General features: G+C 39.1%; 1 protein-coding gene across 6 annotated transcripts in view; it reads left to right on the top strand.

Annotated features, from left to right (window-relative positions):
- Positions 1-13,450, top strand: part of RNF180 (ring finger protein 180) — a 68,631-nt gene that overhangs the window by 42,730 nt on the left and 12,451 nt on the right. For all 6 annotated transcript variants that reach the window (XM_081132650.1, XM_081132647.1, XM_081132648.1 and 3 more), the window contains 2 exons: positions 10,003-10,228; positions 12,716-12,844. In XM_081132650.1, coding sequence (XP_080988776.1) covers positions 10,003-10,228; positions 12,716-12,844 — 355 coding nt within the window. The remainder of the gene's footprint in view (positions 1-10,002; positions 10,229-12,715; positions 12,845-13,450) is intronic.

The following is a 13,450-nucleotide window of genomic DNA, read 5'->3' as shown; positions in this document are numbered from 1 at the left end:
TCCTTTCCTCTGTCTGAAATCAATAAAGATATATTTTAAAAAAAAAAAAAAAGTATGTAGTGGCATAGGCTTATTTAGTGCCTATTCTATAGGTGATATTTCTAATTTTATACTATTTTCCATTTACCCCCATTAGGATATGAAACAAATGGGATATAAAGAGATTAAAAACTTGCCCAGTGTCGTACTATTGCTATACGGCAAGCTGTGATTCCAGACCAAATCTGTCCAGTTTCAAGGTCTGTGTCTCTTCCAGAGAAAGATGCAGGGCGACTTCCTCACAGTGCCGCTTAGGTGATTAAATGACACATGCCTCATGCATTAGAGGCTTTCAATAGTTACAGCTACTGTGGAAAGGAAAGTCAAATAGGAAACTGAGCAAGCCCTTGGGAGTTGAGAGGGGTGTAGAGTACCGGAAAGTGAGGGTGAAAGACAGGATGAGACCCGCTTGCTTTCATGTCACTTCTTACCCTTCCTGTCGCCCAGCTAACACCCAACAGCGTAAATTGCTGTTCCAAACTCTGCTTTCCACACATTGGTTCTGAATTTTATCACCTCCAGTGACTTTGAAGATTTTGGAAACACACTGATACACTAGACCCGAAGGCATGGAATTATTTCTAGGCTCTCTATTCTGTTCCTTTCATCTATGTGTCTGTTTTTATGCCACCACCGTGCTGTTTCGGTTACTGTGGCCTTGTGGTAGTTTGATACCAGGTGGCGTGGTTCCTCCAACTTTGTTCTCCTCTCTCAAGGTTGCTTTGGCAATTTGGGGTCTTTTGTGCTTCCATATAAGTTTCAGGAATATTTGTTCTAGATCTGTGAAAAATGTCATTGATATTTTGATAGGGGTTACATTGAATCTGTCGATTGCCTCGTGCGCCCATTGCCCAAAGCAAAGTCTCTTTCCATGCCCACTCATTCCCCCTTTGCCCACCTCCACCTTCCCCCACCCTACTTTTCCTCTGTCTGTCACCATGTTCTTGTCTGTATCTATGCGTGAATTTTCTCTTAAATATTAACATTTTGATCATTTGAAATATTGACTGTCTGTAAATGCTTCTATGCATCTTATGTTCAAAATCTTTACAACAACAAGTTCTTATTTTATCTCCAGGTCTGTATTCAGCTTTTCAAAATTTAACACTCTAGAACATTAAATAGTTTTTTAAAAATTATAATATATGACTATATTAAATATTTTTCAGCCATATCCTATTGTTGAAAACTTAGATTGTTTCCAAATTTTGGTTATTATATACTGGCATCCTTAAATCTAAGTCTTTGTGTTCTGAATATCACAGCTACTTTTCTTAATCTAAATTCTAGGAATGGAATTGTTCAGATGTTGGTTAAATACATAATACCAAACTGTATCCTAAAAAGATTGAACCGGTTTATCTTCTTACCAGCAATTTATGAACAGTCATTCTACTGCATGTTTCAAACTCCTGAATAGCCATGTACAGAGTTCTGCCTTGCTTGCCAAAAGACCACTCCAGGGTATTGTTGCTCCAGTTTAGACCTTTAGGTCTGCTACTTATCTCCAGAGTTCCTAGAGCTAATATGTAGGCTCAGGTGCCAAAGCAGAATTATAATGATATCATCTCAGGCGTCAGCGAGAGACCAGTTTAATCATTAAAATAAAATTAAAAAACAGAAATAGCCAACTCTTATATCATGCTTACTATATGCCAGGTTCTGTTTTAAGCACTTTACATCAATTAGCACATATTAATCCTTGCCACAGCCCTTGGAAAGGTTTTACTGTTACTATGCCCCTTTATAGGTGAGGAAACTGATTCACAAAGAGATTAAGTTGCTTATTCAAGTTCAGAATTTGAGGCATATAACTCTAAAACCAATGCATTTGTGCTCAGGAAAGATGTAGTAATTCATTCATTGGCTTTTATTAAACTAAATGATATTTATTTTAGTTAAAAACAGCCTTCCAAAGTCCTCATAACCTCTCCTTCTATGTTTGCATATATTTAAGTAGAATAATAATTTTGCACATACTATGCTCTAGCCTTTTTTTCTTAACAGTGTTCTGTAAATAATTTCCCATGTCATTAACTACAGATCTATATCAACATTTTATTGGCCACCTAGTATTTCATTTTAGGCCTGAAATAAAATGGATTAGTATAGTTTGTAGACATACCATAATTTTCTTAACTAGTCCCCTTCTTTGGTCACTTTGATAACAAACACACAGTCATTGGCTGATATAACTTATTCTATACATACACCTTCAGTCTTGTCATTTCCTCAGGACAAATTCCTAGAAGCGACAACTGTTAGGTATGTGTTGCTTATCTTTACATCCTCGATTCTGTCTAGTTGTTACCCTGTCATTATCCCCTCAAAGACTGACAAGTCTTCTAGGTGGACATCCCAGTTTTTAGCCAGGAAGATTAACATCTCCTCAGTAAGAGACCTCTAAGTTCTTAATATTCAAATTAGTTTCTTTTTCCCCCAAACTCAAATATCAGTTGAAATTTTTATGAGTTGAAGGATTATAGTAGTGATTGGTGTTTTCTGGGTGTTTTGTATTTTTTGATTTTGGTTTTGAAAGAAAGGATTTGAGTATTATTTTTACTTATGTACTTATCTACCAACAGCATCCCAGGTGCAGGAACTTTGTAAACAGTATACTTTTAGTCTTGCTACTGAAAGTTAGGTTCATTGACAAGTACCATCAGCATCACAAGAGAACTTGTGTAATACGCTATCCTAGGTCCCATTCCACCAAACAAATCAGAACCTGGATTTTAGTAAGTTCCCAGGGGATTCAGGTGCTGGTTACTGCCTGAGAGTCATTGCCTCAGGCTGTTTTCTTCCCAGCTCTTAGTCGTTATATATGGACAGCTCGCTGCTCCTGGTGGTAATTGCTTTTGCTGTATGTTGCACTTTCCTGTGTGCTAGTAAACACTGCCCTATCTTTGAAAAAGCTTGCTACTTTTTGTGTGTCTAGCTCAAAACAAGGTGGTTGTCCTTTAAAGTATCGTTCCATAGTTGAGTTAGAAGCTGTTGTATTGATTTTGGCATTTTAGAGCAAGCTGAATTATTAATTTGGCTTCGTTTTTGCAGATAGAAACATTTTTAAATCAGAGATCTTGTGAAACCCAGTGCCCTTTGTCTTGAAGCGGTTGTCTTTCTCTTAAAGCTATGCTGGTACTAATGAATTTTTTATAATAGGTATAAATAAGTAACTATCATCCTAAAAACAAGCATTATGTTTACTGGAATATGCTTATTTTGTAAATGCTTTGTTTCAAAGAGAGCAAATGTGCATTTAAAATAAAGGTTTTACTTGAAATTACAGTTATTTGCTGGATATAACAAAATATATCTTTAGATGTTACCTTTTCAAATGTCAGACAAAACTGCTAAAGCGCAGCTCATCCATCAAAACGTACAGGCACCCCTCTCTCTTTGAACTCAGGGACCAAATGGATTTGAACAGTTTTGGAGATGCACATTTTCTCCGTGTTTTCTTGCTCCCCACTCTCTGAACTCAAACAGGCTGGAATAGCAAGTGACGCTTGTGTTCGCCTTCCTTCCACATTAACCAGCAGCACCTTAAGTCCACCCAGGACTGTGATATACAGCAGCATGTCACAGTTAGCGTTCCGCAGAATGTTGGCCTGTGTTTCCATAGTGTCTTAAATACGGAAACACACTGTAAACTGGTTAAGGATGAGTGTCTTTTTTTGGACATTCAAAGTACATATCAGTATAATAAAGGCCCTGGATGAATTCTTTCTGAAAGAAATCTGTTAAATCTTGCTTAATCCAGCAGTTCTAGCACAACTATATGGCAAGGACCAGCAGGTCATGTGCCCTAATGATGAAGCATGTTGTGTTTATCATAGAGACTGTGAGAGCCTTAACCTGTATGAATCTCGGATCCCTCGTTTGTAAACTGGATTTTAGGATTAAATATGCTAACGAGCCAGAGTACCTGATACATAGTCACCAGTTTTTACCTTCCCAATGGAAACTTGATGACGGGGCTACGTCAGAACTTAGCCAGTGGTTATTCAGTGATTTACTATAACATTCTGCCCTGACACTCTGCCCTCTTTTTGATGGTGTCACTGATCACCTCACTCAGTCTGCTACAGCCACAGCCGTCTCCTCACTGCCTCTTGAGCACACCAAGCACTTCTCAGTTCTTCTGCCTAAAAGGATCTACCCGCAAATACCCATGTGAGCTTCTCATTTCATGCACATCTCTAAATCAAATAGCATTCTTTTAGAGAGACCTTATTTGACTACCCTGTCTTGGTGGCCTGCCTCTCCCACACATACATTCTCTATTTCCTTACACTTTATTTTTCTTTATGGTACTTATTACCACCAAATATATATTTATTTTGTTGTTTTTCTATTCCCACTATACTGTAAGCTCCACACAAAAAAAGGTCTGTTTGGGTTTTGTTTACTGATATGCACATAGGAATTCAATAAGAATGAAATGAATGGATGACAATCATTATAGTAAATGCCCTCCCCGACCCAGAGCTAACATTGACCAAGGACATCCACGGGCAACTCACTCTCTTTCCTCCCATCTCAGAGACTGGCAGAACCACATTGGTGCCTTGTTTCTGGTATTGTATGGCTGTTCAAACAGAAATTGTTTACTTTATTTCTTTTGTTTAAATAGCAATAAAATATTTTATACCTTGGGACATCAGAAAACCTCTTGCATTTTATAGCATGCTTTTTGTAATATGTTATGTTACCAAAAGCATTTCAGAGAGTTTGAGCTGGAGGAAAATGAATTTATAAATGGACTTATTAAATAAAACTGGTTTTGTAACTATACAGTCATAAAGCAAGCCATAATAAGAGTACCGGATAGTCTCGTTAAGATTATCCATTCTTTTTAAAAAAATTAATTTATTTTGTATTTTAGTTTTTATTTGTTTGTTTAACAAACAAGCTGAGGACATGTCCATTTATTTTAGAAAAGATGGGAGAAAGAGAGAGAGAGAAACATCTACTGGCTGCCTCCCCTACGGCCCCACCAGGAATGAACCCTCAACTTAGGTATGTGCCCCAACTGGGAATTGAACCCAGTATATGGGGCAATGCTCCAGTCAACTGAGCCACCTGGCCAGGACTGTTGCTTTCAGTTTTTTACCCCACATATGAGGAAATCATATGGTTCTTGACTTTTTCTGATTTATTTCACTTAGCATGATATTCTCAAGATCCATCCATATCATCCCAGATGGCGGTATTTTCTTAACCTTGTCACTTCTGAGATTTTGGACTGGACAGTTTTATTGGGGTGGGGTGCTTCCTGTGCATTGTAGATGTTTAGCAGCATTTGTGGCCTCCACACACTAGTTGCACAGGCACTAGTAGCCATTCACACGTTCCCATCTAGTCATGGCAGTAAGAATGTTTCAGGCACTGCCCAGTGTCCCCATTGGGCAAAATCGCCCGTTAAGAGCCACTGCCCTAGAATATTTTGCATCCGTTATTAAGGACAGAAAAGAATACAGGTTTGCAAAATGTTCGCAGTGGGAAAATATGCATACTATAATCTTATTTTTGTAAAAAAAAACAAATGCACACACATCAAAAAAAAATTTTTTTTTTAAAGCACTTTTTTTTTTAATATATCTTTATTGATTTTAGAGAGAGGAAAGGGGAAGGAGAGAGAGAGATAGAGACATCAATGATGAGAGAGTCATTGATCGGCTGCCTAGCCCGCAACCCGGGCATGTGCCCTGACCGGGAATCGAACCCTGATCGCCTGGATCCTAGGTCGATGCTCAACCGCTGAGCCACACCCGGCTGGGTGAAAAAAAATTTTAATAACATAAAATACAGTGAGTATCTTATCTGAGATAAAGTGTGATTTGGGGTTTTATTTCCTTTGTGTTTTTCTTGCATGTATTACTTTTTTAATCAGAACGATAACGTACTCTATGTCATATTCAGTCACTTACGTGGAAGATGCACTACTGGCCTAGTCATCTCTGGCTGCTATAACAAAAATAGCATAGGCGCATTAAACGACATCTATTTCTCACAGTCCTGGAGGCCGGGGAGGCCAGGATCAAGGGGCCTGCAGATTCACTGTCTGGTGAGAGCTGCTTCCTGGTTCACAGATGGCCATCTCCTCACTGCATCCTCACGTGTTGGAAGGGGCAAGGGAGCTCTCTGGGCCATGTGGTACAGGGACAGGGCCACTAATCCCAGTCATGAGTTAACCTGCATGGCTTACGAACCTCCCAGAGGCCCACCTCCAAATACCATCACATTGGGGTAAGGATTCCAACATATGAATTTGGGGAGGACACTAACATTCAGTTCATAACATATAATAATTTCTACTCATAGGAAAACACTTAAAATTTTAATTTAAAATATTATTCACAGCATTATTCCTGAAAGGCTTAAGTAAAATATGATATATGTGAACTGAATTTTTATTGCTGTCCATGGAACTGGAATAAAGCATGTGCCTAATATAATACAGATATTGCGTAACCATCAGTATAAGGATGGTTATAAACATGAAGTACTGTTTTGGAGAACTAGATTGTTCTACTTTCTGCTTGTTACGTTACTTATCAAAAAAGCTAGCTTATTCCCAGAGGGGAGGTTATAACTAGGACACCACACAGTGGATACAATAGAGTGAAGAGGACTTGAGTTCCTTTAGTCACATGTTGCTGACTGGCCTAAAGAGGCATAATGTGTCTCAGTTATTTCTATCTTCTTAGAACTTTGTTTTATTTTAAAATAATAAGCTATTAGCTGGCAATCTCAGCTGCCTTTTTTCTTCTCACAATGACACAAATGAAAGGGAGCTTCATACACATCTCAGGAACATCTCCAGACTTACACATACTTCCCAGCTCCCCGTCTACGACCCTGCCTTGTTCCCCCCAATCAAGAAAAAATCAGAATGCAGATAGATTTAGAGTATAGGGATAATAGAATGGATTAGAAATAAGGAATATAGAAACTAAATTATTTGCAAACATAGTTAACTTATTAAACATATTCTATAGATCATTTATTCAGCTGATATTGAGTGCGTTCTACATAGCAGGCAACGTATTCAGCACAGAGCTTACAGTCTCGTGGCAGTGGCACACATTAATCAAGTTCTCATACACAAATATGTAACATTCAAACTATGATAAATGCGGTAACAGAGAGGTACATGTTGCTGTGAGAGCATATAACTGGGGTACCTAGTTTAGGTTAGGGAGTCAGAGAAGGCTTTCCTGAAGTAGTGTCTTTGTCATTTTGGAGCTCAAAAGAGAGTCCAGGGCTGGAGTTTTAAATCTGAAAGTCATTTGTGTACAGGTGTCAGCCGAAGCTGTGGGCCCATCACCTAGGGAAATCATACAGACTGGGAAGAAAAGTAAGAAGGCCGTTTAGAAGGAAGCCTTGAGGGGTGCCAGCTTCTCAGGAGACAAAAGAAAGATGCGCTGGAGCAACAAGCAGGACAAGAAAAGAAAATATTGTGCCATAAAAATCAAGAGATGTGACAAATATTTAAAGACATTTAAAAATGTTTTAGAAGAGAATGATCAGCAGTGTCAGATGCAACCAAGAGATCAAGAAAGATAAAAACCTAAACATATCTATTGGATCTAGTAACAGCTAAAAACAAGCTGAAGAATATTTGCAGAAGTGATAACATTTGGAAAACAAGTGGAGCCAGTTTATTTGAGAAGTTTGGCTGTGGCAGAGGAGAGAAAGGGGGGATGGCAGCTAAAACAAAATGCAAGACTAAGGGAATTCTGTGTTTTTGTGTCTTTTTTTTTTTTTAATGTGAGAAGCCATTGGAGAAATTAAAAGTGTGGATCCAAGGAAGAATTTGAAAGAAATCGCGACTGGTGAAGGTTTTAGTAGAGTCGTATCAGAGAGCAGCCAGTGACATGGTCAGAAAAAAAACACTTGTTCCCACAGATTTGATGTTGGAGTTGGGAACTGCCTACCTAGAAGAGCACAATGCAATTTAATTATTAGAGAAGCAGATAGAGTATTATTTAAAAGATATTTTTAGGGAAGCCTTGGTTTTATCTCTGAGTTAGATGATTTTCTGAAATTCCCTTTATTCCTATCCTGTGCTTAGGAGGATTCATGGAAGCCCCTGCCTTGTCTCTCTAAGATAAGCTAAGAATCAAAGATTGTTTCTGTTAACAGTGTTTTCCAGTTCACTAAATCTGTCTTCTTTAACCTGGCTTTTCTATATTTACTATCTCTCTGTGGGTTCTTCTTCAGATTCACTTTTTGTTTTTATTGTATTTTTATTATCTCCTGTTCTTGCCATATGGACTGTATTCTTCTTTTAAATTCTCTTTTAACACACTTATTTTAAGATGTTTTATATATTTTTCAGTTATATGTAGTTCTTCAAAGTTCATGAATTCTTCCTTTCATATATCTACTTCCAATTTTCATTGGCAGCTTGTTTTCTGGCATACTTAATAATTTTTGACTGTGAGTTTATCTTCAGTAGAAGTTGTATCTGTGTGAATCTCAAAGGCCCTGAATTTGGGGGAATTGGGGCCAGTTTTGTGTTTGATTTGCTGTGGTCTTATAGATTTCACTAGTTTGGGACTTATCTTAATGTCATTTTTTTCTATGCAGGGTTTCCGAGCTTCTTGGGAAGTGCTAATTCAGACCTCACACCCACACGTGCAACACATCTAACCCATAAAACATAACGAAAGTAAAAGTACCTACAAGTCTATAAGAAAACTCAGACAACCCAATTAAAAATAGGTGGATAAAGATTTAAATACATCCTTCATAAAAGAGAAATTACCAACAAGTGGCAGAAAGACACTGGCCGAGGGGAAGCCCAGTCATCTGGATAAATCCAATAATAGTGTAGCCAGGAGAAAGGTTTTTCTGTCTTTTCAAGGCTGTTGGCCTCATTTACATAACTTACACATTTCATGTAACTTACTAGTATTTATTAAACCCAAGGCCCACTCACGTGTTAATCATTAATCTCCATTTTTCACGATCACCCAAGTGTAGGTTCCCATTGTGCCCCAGTGGACTGAGTCCAGGCCTGGCCTGAGGAACTGTTTCTCAGGGTTCCAGGGAAAGCTCCAGGGCCTGCAGAGATGAATAGGGAGGAGGGGCTGGGGTGAAGGGAGGCGGTGGCCGGGGCTACCATTTATGGAACATTCACTACATGCCAGTACAGTGCTAAACATTTTAAGTGGTTTACCTCATTTAATTCTTGCAACATCCTCACAGATGAGGAAATTGTGAGATTAATTAAGTAACAGGAATTCTGCTACCAGGCCTTGGGCTGTTAACCTCGGAGCTGCCTCTGTCATAGCTGCCTCTTAACAGCGGCTTTCTCACTATCCCATATGGCCGGAGGGGGGAGACACAGCCACATTTCCCAGCCTCGCGGCTGATCCCAGAATCACCACAAGTTTCTTTGCGTTGTCTGCTTCCTGACCCACCTGACGCTTTGGCTTTTTCTTGGCTCTAAGGTCCAGGAGGGTGCAAAGCACAGAATAGAGAACACTGCCTGCACAATAGAAAGATGGGGAATGATATCCCCTTGTCCTCACTTCTCCTCGTGTGTGGATGCCCATATAAGACTCCGTGACCTTGTGACAGTCTCTTGCTGTGGTGGGAGTGGGATGGATGGGGAATCTGTCATCCTGGGACTGGTACACCTCACACTTACTGACTAGTGCTGGTTAAATGGAGATACAGGTATACTTAATGTGCTTAGGTATATTTTAGCATTTAGCATTATATAAAAAGAATAATTCAGACTTCTGAGTTTTTTCATGTATGCTTTCAGTTTCTTCTCACTTTGCCAGGTAGTATTTCTGTCAGTTGGAGTATGTCACAGAAATAGATAATACGTGCTTTTCATAAACATTTTCATTCATTTTAACAAAATATAAAGTAGTCTCTCTTTATCAAGGAAACTAATCTCATACTGAACTAAGAAAAATTGGTTTTGCTTATGTTTTGCAGACTTTGACTAATGACATGAGTACAGATGATGAGAATGAATATGTAGAAGAAAAGGAAAGCTACATCTGTGCAGTGTGTCTGGATGTTTATTTCAACCCCTACATGTGTTACCCCTGCCACCACATCTTCTGTGAGCCCTGCTTACGGACCCTTGCCAAAGACAATCCTGCGAGCACTCCCTGCCCACTGTGTCGGACAATTATTTCCAGAGTCTTCTTCCAGACAGGTAACTTTCCCCCTTCATTAACATGATTGCCTGATTATTCTGACTACCTTTTTGTTCCAGGTCTAAAGGTATTTTATAAATTATTATGGGAAAGATATTTAAAACCATATATACTGTAACATAATTTGTTACTCTCCAGTTTATAAAACAAGCACTGTTTTATAAACTCGTAGAGCTGTGTTAAAATCGTGGAGTCATAGGCAAGAAGAGGATCCTATCTCTGACCCCTTACTCTATGCTCAGGTCTTTTCTAAAACACTGTAAGTAGTTGCTCTTCAGTCTTTACTTGGACTCCTGCAGTGTCAAGGACATTCCACTGAAATCTGAAGCAGCCTGTTCGTTGTCTCTCCCTCCTGTCTGCCTTCTGCTGCTGCTCGTTCTTTGGCTCTTGTTATTTTGTCCAGAGTCTCAGACAGTACATCTCAGAGAAATATCTCCCCCCACACCCCAGATCTCCTCAACCTTCTTATTGCTCTTTAGGTTTTTCTTCTTGAATGAGAAGAAGGTAAAATTGGAGCCAGGCTTTGTTTATCTGATTATCATGCAAAGATGGAGTATAACACGGTATTTAAAACATATTAATGGAGAGAGAAAAAGCTCATGAATGTGGGACATAGAGAACTGCTGGAAAAAAGGGGAAGAATGGTGGAGGTGAGCAGAGCTAATATGTACTGAGTGCACGGCCATGTGCTCAGTGTTAAAGGGAAAAATTTCCACCTCCACACTCTCGCCTCAACCACAGAGGATTTAATGGGGATCCAAGTACATGCTTTATTAATAGTAAACTGAAGAAAACACATGGCACATTTTCCTCCCCTAAAAGAAAATCCAAGGACCCACCCGCGAGGGAGAGTCAGATTATGAAGCTAAGCTCTGAGTACCCTAACAACCCCCCGCATGGAGACTCGCAAGCCCCGTGTAAGGCCCAGTGATCAAATAATGAGAAAGGAAAGAGACGCCTCTTGGATCTGCCCAGTGCATGCAGACTGGAGCACAGAATTGCTGAACAGAGCTTAGACAGACCTGGAGACAGAGACAAAAGGACGTGTGAAGCATAGTGACTGTACCCAGTAGAGAAGTATGGTTAGGAACACCCCGCTCATCAGTCTCTCCAGGCAGGCTGCTCTCCGTTTCGTTGGGAAGGACAAGGAAGGGATGGAGAGAGCGAAGGAAGTAGCTCCACGAGAGGGCAGGAGCTGACGGGGGTTCCTCATTTCTGGTTTATGTTGAAGTGGGAGAAAGGGATTCTTTCCTAATAATGGGTCCCTTGCTGGGTTCTTTGGCGTGAAAAAAGTAGAGGCCCTGTGGCACCTCTTTCTCAACATTATCTCTGGCTATCTATGCAAGGAAGCATTTACTAGAAGCCTGTCTTAATAGGAGGCATCTAGACTATGTACACAGTGATTTAGACAGATGTTGTCCCTGCCTCCCATGATCTAATTTAACACTGATAGATATTTTAAAATTGTTTTCCTTAACATCGTGAAGCAGTAATGACTCAAGCCTCTCTTGATTCATTTATCAAAACAACAATGCGATATTTTCCTTAATTTTCAAAATCGGTTCTTCTAAAATAAATCATATTGGGAATACATATTCTGCTGGAATAAACTTGTGTACGGTAATTTAAAGTATGTACTGTAATTTAATTTAGAAGCTGACAATAATAATGAGACTGTACTTCTTAAATATTTATACCCTACCTCAAAATGATTTGAGATGTTTTTAAAGATATAGTCAACAGAATAGCAGGACAAGGGAATTTATTAATTGAAATGGAATATAAAGACCAGGTGAGGGTGGATGGGCTGATAAATAAGCCTTATAGCCTACATTGTAACTATAATCAAATAAACTATTTGGTTTTAAATATTCTGGCTGCCTAAGGAAAAATAAAAGTAAGTACACAGTTAAATGGTTTTCATGATTCATGGAAAGAAACATAGCACTTCCTAAAGGTAAGCAAAAGTTTTTCTGGCGCTTTAAAAGTTTTCACATGATTTCTCCTCTAAGGTGTATTAGAAAGCCCATTACTGCACTTGCTCTGAGGATTTCTAAGGACATTGCCTGCTCAGTATCCTCAGGCTTTGCATCTGCAGATTCAGCCAGCCCTGATCACTCCTGGGCCTCACGTGGTTGTACTCTAGCTGTTCTGTCGCTGCCCCGAACACATCATTCCCCCTATTCTGTGTGCTGTATATTCCCACCCTTTAGTCTGCAGCCTTGAGAGCAGGAACTGTATGTCTCACTCACTGTCGCGTCTGGCACAGCTCACGTGTCCTGTGTGTAGGTAAATCATAGTTGCCTCAAATGTGAATTTGGGAGAATTACATTTGGTTCAATTTAAAGGAAAATCAACTCTACTTTTGTTTTCACTGTCTTAAAGAGACCTGAATATATTGCCAAAATACTACAATTGTTTTTATGTTCTTGCCATTTTACTCACATTAATGTTTAAAAATACTATTTTCGTTTGCTTTGTCCTAGAGCTGAACAATGCCACAAAAACATTCTTCACTAAAGAATATTTGAAAATAAAGCAGAGCTTTCAGAAGTCCAGCTCTGCAAAGTGGCCCCTACCGAGCTGCAAAAAGAAAGCTTTCCATCTGTTTGGAGGTAAGGTAATTTATTCAAAAAGGAAAAAAAGTCTGCTGACTTTCTCCAAGCTCTCTTTTTAAAGCTATTTCCTTCCTGCCTTAGAAATGTTAGCAGAAATATATTTCTGAATTGATCTGTTTTAAGGAAGGATTTTGCTGAAAGCTACAGGCGTACAATGAAGAAAATGGAGACTGTGCAACAAGAGCAATATTTGGGAGAAACTCGGGATTAAGTTTGCTTTGCCTTGCTGTCAGTAATGTTTAACGTGTAGATAATGAAATGCATCTCCAAAGTAACAGGTTTGTCTATTTAGTTTTAGTATTTTTACAGTTGTCCCACAAGATGAGAACAAGTAGGAAGTGAGTGGCAGAGCCGTGGTGTAGAGAGTCACAGAGGCATACAGAGGACTGGGAATGCCAACTTCTGTGTTCAGGTCTCACTAGCTGCGTGACCTCAGGGATGTCATCAAAACCCCTTCTTTCGTTTCTGTCTTCTGATCTGTAAAATGGGAATAATTATATCTGCCTTGCCTAATTAATAGAGTTGTTGTAAGGATCAAATAAACTAATGGGAAAGTATTGTAAAGTATAACTAAATATACTATATAGACAGATGTAAGGAATT

This window comes from Miniopterus schreibersii (genome assembly GCF_964146895.1).
Source record: "Miniopterus schreibersii genome assembly, chromosome: 3".
NCBI classification, from domain to species: Eukaryota; Metazoa; Chordata; class Mammalia; order Chiroptera; family Miniopteridae; genus Miniopterus; species Miniopterus schreibersii.
The sequence above is the reverse complement of the archived record's forward strand: the minus strand, read 5'-3'. Positions and strand labels throughout refer to the sequence as shown.